At 35.5% G+C, this 18721-nt stretch overlaps 1 protein-coding gene across 1 annotated transcript; it reads left to right on the forward strand.

The window, feature by feature from the left end:
• The first annotated feature begins 6669 nt into the window (after nucleotides 1–6669).
• Nucleotides 6670–12239, forward strand: LOC113356455 (probable methyltransferase PMT26). Its single transcript, XM_026599596.1, has 9 exons — nucleotides 6670–7020; nucleotides 7677–8775; nucleotides 8859–9008; nucleotides 9420–9690; nucleotides 9813–9923; nucleotides 10060–10234; nucleotides 10437–10709; nucleotides 10859–11053; nucleotides 11752–12239. Exons 2-9 carry the CDS (start codon nucleotides 7744–7746, stop codon nucleotides 11978–11980), a joined length of 2436 nt encoding a protein of 811 aa, XP_026455381.1. The 5' UTR covers nucleotides 6670–7020; nucleotides 7677–7743; the 3' UTR covers nucleotides 11981–12239.
• Nucleotides 12240–18721: the final 6482 nt, after the last annotated feature.

An 18721-nucleotide genomic window follows, 5' to 3' on the forward strand; every position in this document is an offset into this window, starting at 1 on the left:
AACTTGTGCTTAATGGTAATATCTTGCGGGGTGTGCGGCTGTGGAATTTTATAGGGTTATCTTGTATCTTAAAACTCCTTGATGAATGCATTTAGCTTCGGCTTTATGATTGCACCTAAATTAAGTTGGTATGTATTTTTATTTTAGTCTATGAAATATCTCTTGTGGAAATTTCATTATGATCCCGTTCTTGTACCTTTGCCAATTTTATTGACAAAAAGGGGGACAAATAATGTAGTTCACACTACAAATACATATGGTTTTCGGATCATTGTGTAAGGGGGAGTGGTTTCCATGATCGAGATGGAGTATTGACTAAGGGGGAGTGATACATATCACCGTAGTATTATTGTTAAAGTCGTGATACAATTGGACTTTGATATTACATAATAATACTATGACACTGTATAATAATGATCGAGAATCTCGATTTCTCTCATTGTTATAGCTACGGATCTTCAACAACGGTGATGCTAAACTTACAACCTTTGGGATCATTGGAGTACTTGGAAGGACGAATATTTCAGGGAACATTGAAGATTAGACTATGGAATAGGAGCCACTAAAGTTTATCTTTTTTGTATTCCATATGTATTAATAGTTTTGTCACTAAAATTGACAAATGGGGAGATTGTTACAGCACAGCTCGGTCGACCTCGCATGCGTTGCTATCTCAAGCATGTTTGTCAATGTTAGTGATCAAAACTATGAGTTTTGATTTCTAGCCTACATATCTAAGTCTCGGACTAGGATATAAAAGTGTAGTTGAGCTCAAGGACTTCATGGCGATTCATCATACAACGACGAAGATCTATACAAGGAACCGTGGAACTTCATCAAGAAAAAGGTATGTGGAGACTTGAACTTACCTATCACTCAAAAGTCTATCTATTCTATCTCCTACTTCTTATGAGACAAAAGTCGTATGCTATATAGACTAGATCATACACATTTGACATTTCGAGCTGAGCATTCATTGCTTATCTTTTATCTCGAAATCGTGTGTTGGTAAAGCGTTTCACTTTGATCAAGTTTATCTTCACCTAGTGACGAAAGTCATGAAAAGTTTCAATCACCTTGAGAATTGCTCTGACGTGAATCGGTCTGTGAATAACGGCTACATAACGTCCTCTGAGAATGTCTCAATGATTGAAATGAGAGTTTAGATTACATAACCATGTATTCCTTGAACCGAAGTTTTCGAACTTTGTTGATCAAGAGAAATCGGGAGGATTGTGGAATTGGCTTGCCAAGTCCGCGAACTATCGGAAGTTCTCGACCGAGAATTTCTGCTGGATTTTCCAAAATTCGTTTGTATGCTAAGTCCGCGAACTGGCGGAAATTCTCTTTCCGAGAATTTCTGTTGAGTTTGGAAAACTCAACCGATTAACTTAAGTCCGCGAACTTGTTTGTGAACTTAAGAGGTTATGATCTAAAGATGTGCTCTGAACATGAAACTTAAATTACTAAGGAATGCTTTATGCAAATTGTGGGTATAATGTTCATGAGCCGATTCAATCGAATCGAGTCATCTTTGTTTCAATTGTGTCTTGTGTAGTTACATAAATCTCATAGCAATTGAACAACTCTTTAACTAGTTCATTTGAGTCAATTGAACTAGTTATGGTGAAGAAGAACAAGGTTGATATGAAATGCTCATATGGTTAACCTTTTGGGTTACTATGTTGAGCCAATATACACGTACACGTTTGGGCATGGTTTTCACAAACCCAGTAAACGTCTACCCAAGTGTGTGTGACAAGCTAAGTTTTCGATCTAACAGATGAGAAATATTAGCTTGAATCTAAATCAGGTTTTCATCTAACGGTGAATAAGGATTGCTTTGTACCTAAGGCAAAACCATGATTTGAAGGCTATATAAAGGAGACATCTAGCATTGTGCAAAACTAATCCCCACACGTCTGTGCTACTATTGCGCCCGCTAGAGTCGATCTCCATTAACCTTTGATTATTCTCTAAAATCAGGTTAACGACTTAAAGATTTCATTGGGATTATGAAGCCAGACCGATACTACTTTATCGTAGTTGTGTGATCTGATCTTGCATCTTCTATCGTACGAGTACAATCTTTGATTGGCTTGAGATCGTGAGAGCTCTCCGATAGGCAAGATAAAGAAGTCACAAACATCTTCGTCTCACTGTTTGTGATTCCTCGACAAACCGCCTGTGTAGTCAGGAAGGATTGTAGAGAGGTGATTGATTAATCTAGGCTGTTCTTCGGGAATATAAGACCAGATTATCAATTGGTTCATGTTCACCTTGATTTTATATCTTAAGACGGAACAAAACCTAGGGTTTATCTGTGGGAGACAGATTTATCCTTTGATAGACTTTTATGTGTGAGACAAATCTGTTTATTATCAAGTCTGTGATTTTGGGTTGTAGCAACTCTTGGTTGTGGGTGAGATCAGCTAAGGGAATCAAGTGCGTAGTATCCTGCTGGGATCAGAGGCGTAGGAGTATAACTGTACCTTGGATCGGATGGAGACTGATTGGGGTTCAACTATAGTCCAGTCCGAAGTTAGTTTGCAGTAGGCTAGTGTTTGTAGCGGCTTAATACAATGTGTATTCAATCTGGACTAGGTCCCGGGGTTTTTCTGCATTTGCGGTTTCCTCGTTAACAAAATTTCTGGTGTCTGTGTTATTTCTTTTCCGCATTATATTTTATATAATTGAAATAATACAGGTTGTGCGTTAAGATCATCAACTTCTCTAATCCAACTTTTGGTTGTTGATTGTAGTTGATTGATCCTTGGATATTGGTCTTTGGTACCGTCCAAGTTATCTCTCTTTGATAAAGACTCGCAGATTTCTATTTGCTTGAGTAAAGATCGAATCGAGAGATTGATATATAAACTCTTTGATATATCTTTTTATTGATTGAGTCTGACTGTCTAGTTGATTCTCATAAAAAGTATATTGGATTTTGTCCATACAGATTGCTAAGCGAAATATTGGGTGGTGTTGTTAGACCCCCGCTTTTTCACTTCTCTTCTTTGTGAAGAGATGTCTACAACCTAAGGGTTTAGACAAGATTTATGTAGATGATGTAGATGCCTATAACCTAAAGGTTATGCCTTTATTTATAAGCTTGCAATACTTCGATTAGGAAACCAAGCTTTACTCTAAGTTAGGAAACATAAACTAACTAAGATAGGAAACCTTTGTGTAGAATGAAGTCTAAACATAATTCTAAAAATCAGTCAAAACTGATTTAAAGAAATCACACTGATGTTTCCTAAAATCGAGCCAATATCCAACAGGTGATCCTGGTGGATTAATGAGGCAAAGACATATCCAAGATAGATATTTTTCCAATGGAGATGATGCATGCACAAAAATGGGAACGCCGAATGTTCCAATTCCTAAGGCAAGAATATGGGATGAGCAGATTCATTCATGTTTATCTCTCTGGTTGCAGACGAAGAATAATGGAGTTTTTAAAAACTTCTAAGACCCGTAAAATGATGCTAATGAGAGATGATGAAATAAAAGGATATAAAACGAATAAAAACAACCTAAAAAGATTTTTCCTAATGCATTAAGTTTGCCGGCTGTAGCTTTCTAGATAATTTAAATCCGACCGTACGTGATATGATCTAATGATCCATAAGCTGCTAGCTTATACAACTCTCCTGTATGACCGTGCGGGAAAGCACTTCTCTTACCTAAATATTTTTTGTCACACATTTCTATCGGAAAAGCTAAAGATGGACCAAAATTGATGGACCAATAAAATCTAGTGAAAACTACTAACAAACCCAGTTTTCTGTTTTTTTCCACACAGAAACCCACTAGAAGAAAACTTAGTGCGCGCACCTATTTTCTGAGAAAATTTTTCTCTCACGCCCATATTTCTCAAAATTAGTTGTTAGCTTCTTCTTCCTTCGTTTGTTTTTTCCTGTGCTTTCCTTCTCCCTTTGTCTTCTCTTTCCGTGTCTTTGAAGAAGAGGGTAGACTAATTTCCCCTTCTATTAAGCTTCGTAATCTAAAACTGGATCCACTATTTTCTGAAACATATATACTGCGAAACCTTGTTAAATCTTAAAGCCCTGAAGCTTCTCCTCTAACCAAGACGTCGATAAGGTACACCACCAATTCCGACTCCCTAGTTAATCCTGAACCGGAAGCAGCTGAGGATTGTATGTATATTTGAGTTGTGACCAATAAATGTTTGTAGAAATGTCAATACGATGTTAACATTAAGAAGTTATTATAATAATTATAATAATAGTCTGGGTTGTTTCCCGTTTCAAAATTTATGCAACAAAGGAAGTATTAATTTCCGAAGAAGAGTCATGACTACTTCAACCATTTCCCCCACCAAAGAAGCAGGTAAGCTCGTTTGTTGGCTCACTCATTTTAAGTGTTCTTAATCATTTTTTTTTCAATGTTTTTTGAATATTTTTATCGATTGGTCATGGTGATGGTGGTATTTTTGTAGACATGTGAAGAAAAAGAGTTGTTAGTGATTATCGGAGGTCGAGTAGATGGAAAACACGGAGCTATTAGAGCTAAAACTATTGCTCCTCATTTGGGAGTTTTAGTTATTGAGAAAGCCAAACCTTTAACATTACTTACTGTCGACATAAGTTTATTTGGTGATAGAAATTTTGAATGTGCAATCAATTTTTTCAAAAGGAAAAAGAAAAAGGAATAGTGAATGTAAATTTGAGAGACCACTAACTAATTTTGCACACCTTTTCCCATTTCATCTCTAGTTGTATGTAAATTATATTTTTTGCTTTGATTTGATTTGCAGGTGAAGATTTCCAGTGGAGGGAGATGCAATGTAACAAACTGGCAATGTAAATATTTTGCGCCTTCGATCATTCGTTGCAAGTTGTGCTGATCTTTCCCTTTAAACTGTCTTTTTTAGGAGCTTTTGGACCGAAATCAAAGCCTCACTTTCCAACACTTGTCCTGGCTAGCATTACCACCTCCACCTCATAATGAAGGTAAACTACTTTACTATGCTCGATCTAAGAAAGTGAAGCTTAGCTTTGACCTCACTCTGCTCCTAATGAGTCCGTTGTTCTCGATTTGTAGATTGTACGTCAGTGTCATGCACAGAGCCATTTGTTAATACACATCCATGAGCATTTTGTGGATGTGTTTGGCCAATGCAAGTTGGACTCCGTTTTAAGGTTGCCTTAATTACCTAGAGAAATTGGAGTTATGTGATGAGTTCAAGATAGTTATTGCAAGAAGAAGTGACAGGAAATGATTTGCTGTCGGGAATGAATGTATGACTGTTGTGCAATACATGGAAAGAGAAGTACGGATTATTATTGTGTAATACAGGGAAAGAAAAGCACATAATATGTTTTGCATATATAAAAATAGCTATATAATATGTTATGCATTTATAAAAATGGATGCGTAACCTATTATGCATCTACAAAATTTGTTGCATAACTTGTTATGCAATCCAGAAAACAGTTGCATAATACGTTATACAACAACTTTTTTGTCACTATTAAAACTAGCAAAATAAAGACTGCATAACTTGTCATGCACCTACAATAATATCTGCATAACATGTTATGCAGTTGCGAAAATAAATGCATAACCTGTTATGCATCCAAAAATACGACTGCATAATGCATTATGCATCGAGAAAATTGTTGCACAATCTTTTATGCATCGAGAAAATAGATGCATAATGCATTATGCATCTATTTTTTTTTTATGTAAGCACTAATACAATGGCTACATAACTTGTTATAGATGCATAATTTGTTATGCAGTTGAGAAAATGGTTGCATAATTCGTTATGCGTCTGCAGAATGTGTTATGCGTTTTTTTTGGTGGATGCATAATGGTTATGTATCAAGTTTTCGAAAATTTTGCCTAAAATGATGATACCTCCGATTTTTTCGTGAAAAATAAAAATTTGATATTGTTGTTTGTACTCGTTGTGTAGCTCTCTTTAAGAGATTTCCAACGATATAAAATTTGTAAAATTCCAAGGCGTGGATTTTTAGATATATTATATCCAAGTTGCGTTGCCAATTATACCCCTGAAAAATTAGGTTGCATAACGAGTTATGGCTGAAAAAATAGTATGCATAACAAGTTATGTATTGATTCTTTATAATTTCAGATAATTTTGGTTGTGACTGTATCTAAAATTAATTGTGGGCATGACAATAAAAATATTATTTTTTTGGGTATGCGCCTAAGTTTCCCTAAAATCTAAGCGGTGATTGCTATCCAGGGAATCTATTCTGATTTTAAATAGCCCACTCCAGCTAAATCCTCTATTTATTTATTTTTTGAAATAGAATTAAATCCTCTATTGGTCCGCCCCAGCAAGGTCGCATTTTTTATAGCTCATTGGACCTTATTTAGCAAGTTCGACAACAGGGGCTTGGGTACGAGTCCAGAACATGAAGAACGAGGGGTCAAAAGGTACGAGCTCATTTTACAGATAGGCCATGGGAATAATAAAGCATGAAGAACGAGGTTTTAATAAGTACAACAATATAGTTAAGATTTGTTTTCAACGTTAAGTATTTGTCTCCAAATACTGAAAAAGTAAATTACTCCACCCACCGACAATAAATAGTAAGACCCCCTGAGATTTCACCTCCACCGCTCTCTCACTCGTTTTCTTTTCTTTATTAAGACGCAATTTTATCTCCCCAGTATCTTCGGTTTTCTTCACAATCCTCTTCATTTATTTTTTAGTCGATTAATTTCACCCGCGTAAAACTTGTGTCTGTCTATTTCTTCTCTTCTTCTTCTAAAATTCTCAAATTTCCAGTAAAAATAAAAAACAAAGCGTGTGTACATTAATTGTAAATAATAGATTAGATCTAGAAGAAGAAATAAAGTTCCTCAATCTCAATCACTGTTTTATCAATTTTTTAATAATATATAAATCCTTTCTCACTTCACTAAGAAAATATTTATATAGAACCAGCTCGTTCTCTTTCTCATCAGATCTTTCAGGAGGAACAATGTTCAAACTTATCAGATCTCTTTGACGATTAGGTACGTGCATTATTGATTCATTCTTAACTTAACTTAATATCATATTATTCATTTTTCTGTAAGATTTTTCATGTTTTTCCTTACTGTTAGTGTTCATTTGTTTTTGAATAATGGATTCTTAAAATGTATGGTGTTAATGTAAATTTTCTTAGTAGATCTGGAGTAATTTGAAGCTCTTTTTGAACTTAAGATTTTGTTGTAGTTAGGTTGATAATGGACTGCATAAACTCATGTAATTTGGAAGCTGTTTTTGAGCTTAAGATTTGGATGTAGTTTGGGTAAAAATGGACTGCATAAACTCATGCAAGATCAAAATGCTCTTGCGCTTTTCCTCTTTTTTTTTTTTTTTTTTTTTTTTTTTTTCTGCCGTGAAGGCTGTAATTTCTTATTTGTGATTTCTTAATTCAGACTTAAGCTTCGTATTTTGTATGATGTTTATAACTATATTTTATGAACCAAATCATGTAGATCTGTTTGATATAATCCTCAGAAAAGTGTGGTCGGTGCAATATTATCTCATGGTTGATACTCGAACATTTGTGTATTTTACTCCGAATTGTTGTAAATTTTGTTAGATCTGTCACATTTGAGTAACACTTGAGGTTGAGAAAGAATTACGTTCAATTTCTAATCTTATCTTCTCTTTGGTTATCCAGGAGTGCTATTTGAGGAGAGATTGTTAGTATTTAAAGAGGAAAAAGGAAGTTAACTAATTAAGGAAAAATGGCACTTGGTAAATATCAGAGAGTAGATGGTAGGAAATCATCTTCTTACTGTTCGACGGGAGTTGTTATTGCGTTCGTTGCTCTTTGCTTAGTTGGGGTATGGATGATGACATCTCCATCCGTAGTTCCTGAGCGAAATGAGATATCTCAGGATGGCAAAGTAGATGTAGGAGAAATACCAACTGAGACTAAATCTAGACAATTTGAAGATAGTCAAGGAGATTTACCAGAAGATGCTATGAAAGGAGACTCCAACAACAACTCCGATCAACAGGACGAAGGAAATTCTGAGGTCCATGATAATCAGAAGGCTTCTCAGCAAACAACTGAAGAAACCACTGAAGATAACCAGGGAGGCAAGTCTGAGAAGGATGATGGAGATAAAGGTGCGGGTTCCGATGAGACTTCTAATGCTCAGACCGATAAAGGTACGGGTTCGGATGAGACATCTAATGCTCAGACTGAAAGTAATGGTGGTGGAGAAAAGACAGAAGAGACAGAGTCTAATGCAGACTCTGGAGAGACACAAACAGAGACTGGGGGACATGCAGAACCTGTTGAAAACCCAATTGAGACAAAGAAAGAGGAAAAAGTGAACGAAAAGGTAGATGAAAATCAAGAGCAGCAGTCAGAAAACTCCAGCGATAACAAAAAGGATAGTTCAGACAGTAGCCAGGGTGCTAATGAGGTATTTCCTGATGTAGCACCGGCAGAAATTCTGAATGAGACTACCACACAGAATGGATCATTCTCGACGCAGCGGGCGGAGTCAAAGAATGAGAAGGAAAAACACCAATCTACTGAGTCCAAAGAAGAAGATTCCACTGGATATAGCTGGAAGGTGTGTAATGTCACTGCTGGACCAGACTATATTCCTTGCTTGGATAATGTGCAAGCTCTAAAGAAACTTAGAAGTACTAGGCATTACGAACACAGAGAGAGGCACTGTCCTGAAGAGGCCCCCACCTGCCTTGTTGCTCTTCCTGAAGGGTATAAACGTCCAATTGAGTGGCCTGTAAGCAGGGACAAGGTAAGTGATTACATTTTCAAGCAAATCAAAGGACTTTCCACTTTTGTTTATTTTAACTCTTATTGATTTAATGTGTCCTGCAGATATGGTACCATAATGTTCCCCACACCAAGCTTGCAGCAGTAAAGGGTCACCAAAATTGGGTGAAAGTTACTGGCGAGTACCTTACTTTTCCTGGTGGGGGGACTCAATTCAAGTATGGTGCTTCACATTACATCGAATTTCTTCAAGATGTAAGAGCTTCATATTTTCTACCCCTTTAGTTATATTGCTATATTTTTCTCATTGTCTCACAATCTCAAGACTCAAGTTTTCCGTCGTCACATTATGCGTGATCTCTTCTAGATTGTTTTTAGTTTGGTTGGTAGTATCTTCATCTATTTTAGCATGCCTTCTACCCACCCATATTTGCACATAAGTTAAAAAACTCAAAGCTAGTAGCTGAGTAGTTAAAAATCATAACCAGTTGCCTCTAGGACAGAGGCCCGGAGAAGTTCATTTTTTCCGTGTCTATTTATTGGTCTCATACACATTTTTCCACTTTCTATTCGTTTTAAAGGAAAAAATGCTTAGCATTTGATCCCAAGGATATTTATCATTTTGCAATGATGCTGAATACCTTTCATATTTCAAATTAAATAAAGGGAGTGCTGGATATAGCATGGGGAAAGCAGAGCCGTGTGATATTGGACGTCGGATGTGGAGTGGCCAGTTTTGGAGGATATCTCTTTGACAAAGATGTGCTAACCATGTCACTTGCTCCCAAGGATGAGCATGAAGCTCAAGTTCAATTTGCCCTTGAAAGGGGTATCCCTGCTATATCGGCTGTCATGGGTACCAAGAGACTACCATTCCCTGGTAACGTCTTTGATGCCATTCACTGTGCACGTTGCAGGGTCCCCTGGCACATTGAAGGTATTTTTTGTCTTACATCTGTTTTGTAATACCTTCTTTAAATGTTCTGCATTATTTGTAATACCTTCTTTAAATGTTCTGCATTATTCTTGTCAATCCAAAATGACTTATTAAATGTGTAGGTGGCCAACTTCTCTTGGAGCTTAATCGTATGTTGAGACCTGGTGGATACTTTCTGTGGTCAGCTACACCAGTTTACCAAAAGCTTCCAGAAGATGTTGAAATCTGGAATGGTATATTACTTCCTTCATTAGGCTTGTTAGTGTTGTTTGCACAAACATTATACACCTATGTTTGTATTTTAGGAACTTTAAAGTCAACAGCCTCAGTATTTATGACTTTTATTGTTGTTTTGAAAATAAATTGCAGCCATGACTGAATTAACAAAGAAGATGTGCTGGGAACTGGTTACAATTAAAGAGGATAAAGTGGATCTTGTTGGTGCAGCAATCTATAGGAAGCCTTTGACAAACAAATGCTACGAGAGTAGACAAGAAAATGACCCTCCTCTCTGCAAGGAATCTGACGATCCAAATGCTGCCTGGTAAGTTGCATAGTAATATCTTTGTTATTAATCCCACACTTGCCAGGAAACTGAATTACTTCAGTAAACGTGTTAGTCTTGGACCCTCTCATCCTTCTTTTTGAGAACATATGAATTTGATTTGGGTCCCAAACACAATAATTAGGTTCTATTTAGTGTTTTTATTTATTTTGAATAAAACTCATACATGTTTTCTGTGTAGGAATGTTTCTCTTCAAGCATGCATGCACAAGATCCCGGTAGACGAAACAGCACGTGGGTCACATTGGCCAGAGCAATGGCCATTGAGGTTGGAAAGACCACCTTACTGGTTGACGAGTACTCAAGTCGGGGTCTACGGCAAAGCAGCACCAGAGGATTTCACTTCGGATTATAAGCACTGGAAACATGTTGTCACAAAATCATACCTTACCGGTATGGGAATTAGCTGGTCTAAAGTGAGGAATGTCATGGATATGCGATCTATTTACGGAGGGTAAGGATTATTTTGTTTGTTTGTGTATTCAACTGATTAATTCTTATTTTTTTTTGTTATTTTACTTTTCATGGTGTGTCTTCAGTATTTTGATAAACTCAACCACTTTGTTTTATACAACATTTCTTTTCAATTGCGCTTTGTTGTAGTTTCGCTGCAGCTCTGAAGGACTTGAATGTTTGGGTCATGAATGTGGTTACAATTGATTCACCCGACACACTTCCAATAATCTACGAACGTGGCTTGTTTGGTATGTATCACGACTGGTGTGAATCGTTTAGCACGTACCCAAGATCCTATGATCTTCTACATGCTGATCATCTTTTCTCCAAGCTTAAGAAGAGGTCTGTCCTTTCTCCTTCATGTTTTCATCAGAATGCACTTATAATAAAGGTTCAGTGACAAGCCTGTCTGCATGCTTACCCGTAATAGAATTAGTTATCCCACTTATTTATCATCCGTTACTTACATTCTTATCAAAGGGATTAGCACCTAAGAAGTGCCGGCACGCGTATAAAACTCTCCTATTTAGTGGTACAATTTGAGGTTCTGTCGTGAATATATCTCTCTTTACATTAGCTACTGGGTTTGTTTAGCTCTGTGTTCATCCGCGTGAAGAACCACAGAGTTCTATATCTGATATAAACCTTGTTGCAATTTGTGCTACATATACTGGGTGTCTGTTCGAACTTCATAAAAGCTTTTGGTAATGGGTGTGAACAAAAAATAATATAAAGCTTAAAAGGATACCCTTAATGGCTAAGCTATTATAAAGAGGCTTAGAAATCTCCCTCGCCATGTGATGGTCTCCCACATAGTTTGTCATGTTCTTCTTCCTGTTATATGTTGTTATATATTTGTGTGAGGTCATGAACCTATTTACAGGCGTCGCTGACAACGTGGGTCATCTTATATATTTGTGAATTATGAACCTAGGTCATGTTATATATTTGTGAATTCATGAACCTAGTTTACAGGCTTCGTTGACAACATGGGTCTGCTTTATGCACATTTTTAAGATTGTAAATTTCTGGTTCTGTAGGTGCAATTTAGTGGCAGTGATGGCAGAAGTAGACAGGATACTAAGACCAGAAGGGAAACTTATTGTACGTGACAATGTGGAGATCATCAATGAGATAGAGAAAATGGCGAAGTCTTTGCATTGGGAGATCCGCCTTACCTATAGCAAGGACGCTGAGGGATTGCTTTGTGTACAGAAGACAATGTGGCGGCCTAAAGAGATAGAAACAATTGCATCGGCAACTGCTTAATGACTCTTTTTCTACTATAGAGTTCTAATGTCAGCCACTCTGCATAGCCCCACGGTTAATTAGGGATCTTCCAATAATTTTGTTGTGTTCTTATTTAATTTGAAATTTGAAATTTGTAATATGTCTCTTTAGTTCCTGTATTATTTGTCATCTTCTATCCTGTTTCTCCTGAAAGTGAGAGACCATTATTTTTGACATTACGATGTTCTTGTAACAGTTATTATAGAAAATGAATGCATTCATGAATTGTACTGATCAAGCCTGTTTGCGCCTCCGGATGTTTCTTTTCTTCTTTGCTGCTAAGAGCCATGTACCTAGCAATTATATTCCAATAAAATAAAACAATCACCAGTTTCCAATCTGGTATGGGTTGCCACTTGCCAGAAAGAAGGCACTGCCTACCTGGAAGCACATTACCTAAAGATAAAAAGGTAAGCAGAAAGAAAAGATCACAACCCCGTATTCCTGGAAAACAGTGATCTATACATAAATTTAACTTTCCCAATTTTCATTCCGAATTTTCAGGTTATGGTCTTGATATCGGTCACCTATTTGCAGGGGTTAGAATTTTAGCAAGCCTGTCTGTTTGTAAAAGAGGTTTCAAGAAAGAAAAGAAAGAAAGAACCAAAAATCTACGGTGGAACTTGGATGGACCTTAATAAATAAGTTGCCAACGCCAGAAACCCGCATGCATAAGAACTTAAGAAGTGAGAAAGTGGTTTTTTTGGTGCGATAACCTTGGGTTTAATGCACAAATCCTATTATCTTACATTGTTTGCTATTACAACGATTGATTTTGATTACATGTATAAAACAACTATACAACCTGACTTTTGCGAAAACTAGCTAGCTAACTAGGAGAACCTAGTTCACTAGCTTTGAATTCATTTAGTTAATGATTTTCCCTACCTCTAACAAGATTAGAATCTATAAGACTGTCACCATTAGCCGCGTGTGCATGATCCATTTGTTGATTTTGCTGAAACCCATATATGTGATGCACTGAGTATTCAGACTATTTTCTTGGTCGATCCAAATATCCCGCAACCTCTAAAAGCATGTCGACTTTATGTGCAAGAATCAGCTCCAAATTCATCAAGTTCATCCGCTTTAGAAAAGATTTTGTCGAGACTTACTATTTTCCAGGAGACATGATTAATAAGAGCGATAGTTTAGCTAAACCTTTTTTCCTTGCTTCAACCTGGTATGCCGAAAAGCTTGTACACTGTTTGCTGAATGTGATGACTTGGACACTGAATTAGTGCCTTTGGAAGGAGCAGAAGGAGGAGAAGGCAACTTCTTAGGCAACATTTGATCCCAGTTATATTGTTTAGGCAATGATCTTGCTGATGCTGCTTCTAACGATGAAATGACGATGAAAGTAGCAATGAGACCAAAAACCAAGCTCCTGTGCCACCATGAATAGAACATCTCGAATAACTATATCAACCTTCAACCTTCTAACAAATCAACAGTTGCTAGTATATAAGCCTAACCCTTTTTTTTGTAGGTTCCTAATTATGATGATGGGTTTCTAAAGAGAGTCTGACAATGAAGGGTATAATTATGGGATGAACAGACAGGTTGATTATAGGGCTTAAATATACAACCTAAAAAGATGTTTCAAATGGCAGACAAGAAGCAATTTCTTTAAGTTTTTAACAAAAGGTGTTGTCAACACATGTTCCTAATAATAATTGCGCGCTTTATTTCGAGTGTGTGTGTGTATGATGCCGCGCGAGGTTCATTTATAAGTCTATTTGTATATCAAGTTGTTTAATTCTTGTAGGTACACCATGGAATTGCTTCGATAGTACTATTTCAAGCCTCCCAAAGGGTTATTGCTTTATGACTACCTAAACCAGCTAGCCTATAGCTAGGTAGTTGTGTGTTTTTCTTTTGGCAACTTCCCCATGGCTTGATAAAAGTTTTAAGGTTTGAAATGCACACAAAGTTTTTCAATAATCATTTAAACCTCTGTAACTAGAATTGGCTTTTCATTATTAATCAAAGCGTGGGAAGCCGGGGAAAGTAGTCTAATGATAAATTAATGAGAAAGTTAGGAGAGGTAAAGGAAGAAGGGTCTAGGCATCTTTTATGACACTTTTGGTACGTAATACAGATGAGAGGACACAGTAAGAAGAATGTTGAGTGCAATCTAGTCTGTTAGGTATATGTGGTTGTATTAAAGTATTCAGCATTCGTGCAATAACAGTTTATAACAGATGAGTTTAACTCGTATAAATAAAAGGATAGTGTCGGATAAAAGATATCTCTGTTGTCTACAAATTTTGTGCCATATGAGTTGTTAAGACTGCGGTTTGTGCCCCTAATAGGGATCACATTGGGTACCACTGTACCACTAAGAGGGATAACAGCCACTGATTTAACAGTTAAAAGGGGAGGTCGATTTGGTCTCATGTAACGGTTAGAAAGAACCCGGGAGTATTGGGTTCTTACTTACAGGGGCCCATTTTTGTTATGAACTACTTGACGTACTCGTACATCCACGGCATCTTCTACCGTTTCAAAGCCGGGAAATTTGCCAGTAAAAACTCTATATATTAATAGCCTTGGGACTTCACAAAATTACTAATATATGGAGTTTATTAATATAGGGAGGTATACCAAAATAAAAATGGTTTTTTTGCTAATTTAAAGTATGTAAAATGATAACAGATATGGATGTCTTTATTGATCATTCAAATGAGCAAGAAGTCGTATATGCTTTGACCGAAGAAGAAATCATCAATGGAATTAGACAAGAAGCGGAGGGAGATAATCCTGCTGATGATATTACGGAGATACCAAAAGTTTCATACCAAGAAACTCTAAATATGCTCGAAAAGTTGAAAATGTTTTGGCTAAAATAAGAAGGTCCTCATAATGATAAGGTCTTGCGCCTCCGCAAATCAAAAGATGCGATAACAATCCAAAAAGTTACATCCTCTTCTCAAACAACTATAGATAAGTATTTTATATCATCTTAAATTTTGATGCAAGATCTATAAGCTTCCAATAATGACGATTATATGAATATATGGAGGTAAATTCCTTAAGGCGGGACTGGAAAAATCTATTAACATTAAAATGTGAAGGTTATTATTATTTATAACTGGCCTAAGTTGGAACTGTGATTTTTTATTAATATACAGAGTTTATTAATATATGGAGTTTTTACTGTAGTAGTCCAAAAATCCAGATGCTAGATAGTCCAAAAATCCATATAATATAGTCCAGCGGAAAAAATATTTTTACTGCTAGTCCAAAAAGGTTTTCAAGATAAATATGTATCGAAGGCAAAAGTATATAATCCAACAATACATATCAATATGTACCGAAGGAAAAAAGAAAAGTGTATAGTCCCACGGTACACTTTTCCTTCAAAATCTTACTTACTGAGGCCCATTTCCTTCAAAGAACCAGGGAGTATCGGGCTCTTACTTACAGGGGCCCATTTTTGATATGGACTACTCAATATGTACCGTATGATTATACAAAATCTTCGGACAAAAGAATCATGATTTTAAGAAAAAATAAAAGTAAACCAAATAAAAATAACATTATATCGATCAAACAATGTCGTTTGAAGAGACAACCCTCGTCTTCTAAAATGGAGTATTAGATCTAGATGAAAAAAAGATTAAAGAGTATAAATCAAAACTCAAAAATGATGATTTTATATCTCTTTCTTTCTTCCTCTTCATCGATTTATTCATGAATCTTCTTGATCTTCTTCGCTTGTTTCACTTCTTTACCATCACTTATTATAAAACATATATGGATTGGATGGAGACGAAGCTGATTACAGGTTACTAAAACGATCTTCCAACGAAAACCCCAGAAACACCAACAGAGAAGTAAAAACAGATTTAAAACTATGGAAAGATGAGCTGATTGTAGTAGTTTCTCTGGTTTTTGTTCATCAATACCCATCACTATAGCTCTCCGTTGTTAGAGAAGAAACTAAAATCATAAAATAAATATGATTTGAAAGATGTTTAAGGCATTCCGTTGGAGGAAGGTTATTTCTGGAATTTTTAGAATTATATCATAACAATCGCACGTGAATGGATCGACGAGTAAAAATTTGGTCCAAAAACAGTTTGGCGAGTGGATCAACCGCTAAATAGGTTCTCCAAATGGATTAACCAGTAATTCTTAGAACCTTGTATCAGGGCAAACAAAAGGCCATTGAATAGTAAAAGGTAAAAACCCCTTACCCACTATTTTTACATAATGGCAGTAATGCCCTTAATTATGTGATTAGTGTTAATTTTAATGATTATAGGTTAATGTTAATGATTAGTATGATTGATTAAATTATTGTTAGTTTTAAAGAGTAATAAGATTATTTTTGGAGGGAGATTTGGGTTTATCAGAGGAGGAGGAAAAAAAACTAATTTTGAAGTAACAAGAGTGAGGAAGGCATCATGACCAGATAAATGGTTCGGTTGATAACATGTCAGTGGAACCTAAGGTTTTTTTTTTTTTTTAAATATGCCTATGTTTGGTAGAAAAGTTATCACCTGAACTTGCCTTTTCTCTTCATTTTCGAAAACAAAATCAGTATGGGGCTGATAATTGAGGAATCTGGAGGTTTAATATAGATTGAGTTCGCCAATAATTGAATTTTTACAACCTAGATCGGATGACCAGATAAATGGTTCGGCTAAAAGAGTGTCAAACCAAGTCTTTTTTTTATTTTTGAAAAAATACCTAGGTTCGGTTGATAACATGTCAGTGGAACCTAAGGTTTTTTTTTTAAACATGCCTATGTTTGGTAGACAAGTTATCACCTGAACTTGCCTTTGCTCTTCATTTTCGAAAACAAAATCAGTATGGGGCTGATTTGGGTATAAAAAAAAGAATAACCTAACTTGGTAGTGTTTTTTATAAAATAAAATTCGAATATAGTCTTGGGTTTAACTATCATCCGAATTGGACGATACAAATACAAAATGTAGACCAATACTTGGTTCGACTAGGAATTTGGATATAATTATCAGCCAAAATTTGACCTTGCAACTACCAAAAAAACCTAGTCTTCATTGATTCAAATATAATTTATCAATCGAAAACAAAAATAAAAGAGACCGATTATGCGATTTTTGTAAAAAATAGATGGGGTTGAGAGCAATCAAAATTTGGTTATCGCCCTCCTACTCACTTGGTTGGATCAGGATTTAGCAATCAACTCCTTATTCCCCTTCTTATTCAATTTCTATTTCTCTAAAAGAAATTAAGTTTAGTTTTTTAATTTTATAAAAGGTTATTTTTTTGTAAGTTAAACGAATCAAGGGTTAGTAACTTACCCACCCCTTAGATACCCCTTATCACCATCCTAGGATATGGTTATTAATTTCTTAGAAACAAAAAAGTTACTTGTATGCCTCAAAACAAACTTCTTTGAAAACACACAAGATAGAGACAAAGTTTCGGTATCCAAACTACGAGTAATGTGGAAGAATGTTGAAGATCAAATTTAACCGGTTTCAGGTTTTTTAATCCACTTTTCTTACAAGATACTTTTCAAGGTTTTGCGAAAGATAACTTGGAATCCAACCTAAAGCATTCACTGCTTAATTTCAATCTAATGATTTAAACGCTCCAAAATCGTCAGATTGAAATTAAACAAGGTTGCTACAAGGGCACCGTCATTGCTATCTAGAGGAACAAACACTTAAATATTATATATCACATGGCATGCCACATGTGAAACCAATATTTTTTGAATTACAACGATCACAAATCCTATCGAAATTAATGAACAACGATTTAATATTTATTATTTGCTAAAATATTTGTGATTGTTTTAATTGAATTCAGCGGAAGGTTATCGTTTCGTATGATTAATAAAATTATTATACTTTTATAAACTATTAAGATTAATCATATTTCAATAATTATTCAAACGTCCGCCTAGTAGATAGTCTTCAATATCTTCCGAGTACATGCATTACAATAATTAAAGTTTCAAAATGACATTACTTAGAGGGGTATCGTTGGTTTAGTCACAGTTGTGAAATTCATAATAACATTGTTATTTGTACATACCAACCTTTTAGCTTGTTTTTAGTTATCTTATTATCTGAAATGAAAATAGGCCTAAACTAGAAAGGTTCAGAGAATGTCTTATGTTTTCAGAATGGTATCATTTGCATACACTGGTTTAGTATTCGAGAGGATATGATTGGTTGAATGTTGCTTGTCACATCATAAGAATTAATTAAAAAATATATATACATGGAAACCCGATGTATATATTATTTACTAGTTTTCGACGCAGGGGTGCATGTGTACGTTAGTACATTGTAATCAACGTACGATCTGGAGTATATTTTCTTCAAAACTCATGAATACATTGTGAAGTTCCATAATCTGTAATTAGTATTATTTAAATTTTTCTCTAAAAATTCCTTAGAATTTCCAAAGAGAATATTCTGAAAATTCTTCTAAAACTCTGTTTGTGCCGCCCTTTATTATCAAAAACATTGTACTTGTCTATACTAAGAAACAAATATTTTCTTAATCGAATCGGGATAACACAATCCAACATTATGTATTGGGTCTAAACCAAATAATTAATGGTCGATCAAAACCAGAGAATAATTATTCTTTATGGTTACAAACAAAACAATAATATACAACTTAAAAACAAAAGTCTATAACTAAAACGTGTGAGTTGAGTTTGATAAAAAAATTGTCTCTTATTATTGTAAATGGTAAAACGAGGAGGAA

The sequence above is a fragment of the Papaver somniferum genome, chromosome 3 (genome assembly GCF_003573695.1).
Source record: "Papaver somniferum cultivar HN1 chromosome 3, ASM357369v1, whole genome shotgun sequence".
Lineage (NCBI taxonomy): Eukaryota > Viridiplantae > Streptophyta > Magnoliopsida > Ranunculales > Papaveraceae > Papaver > Papaver somniferum.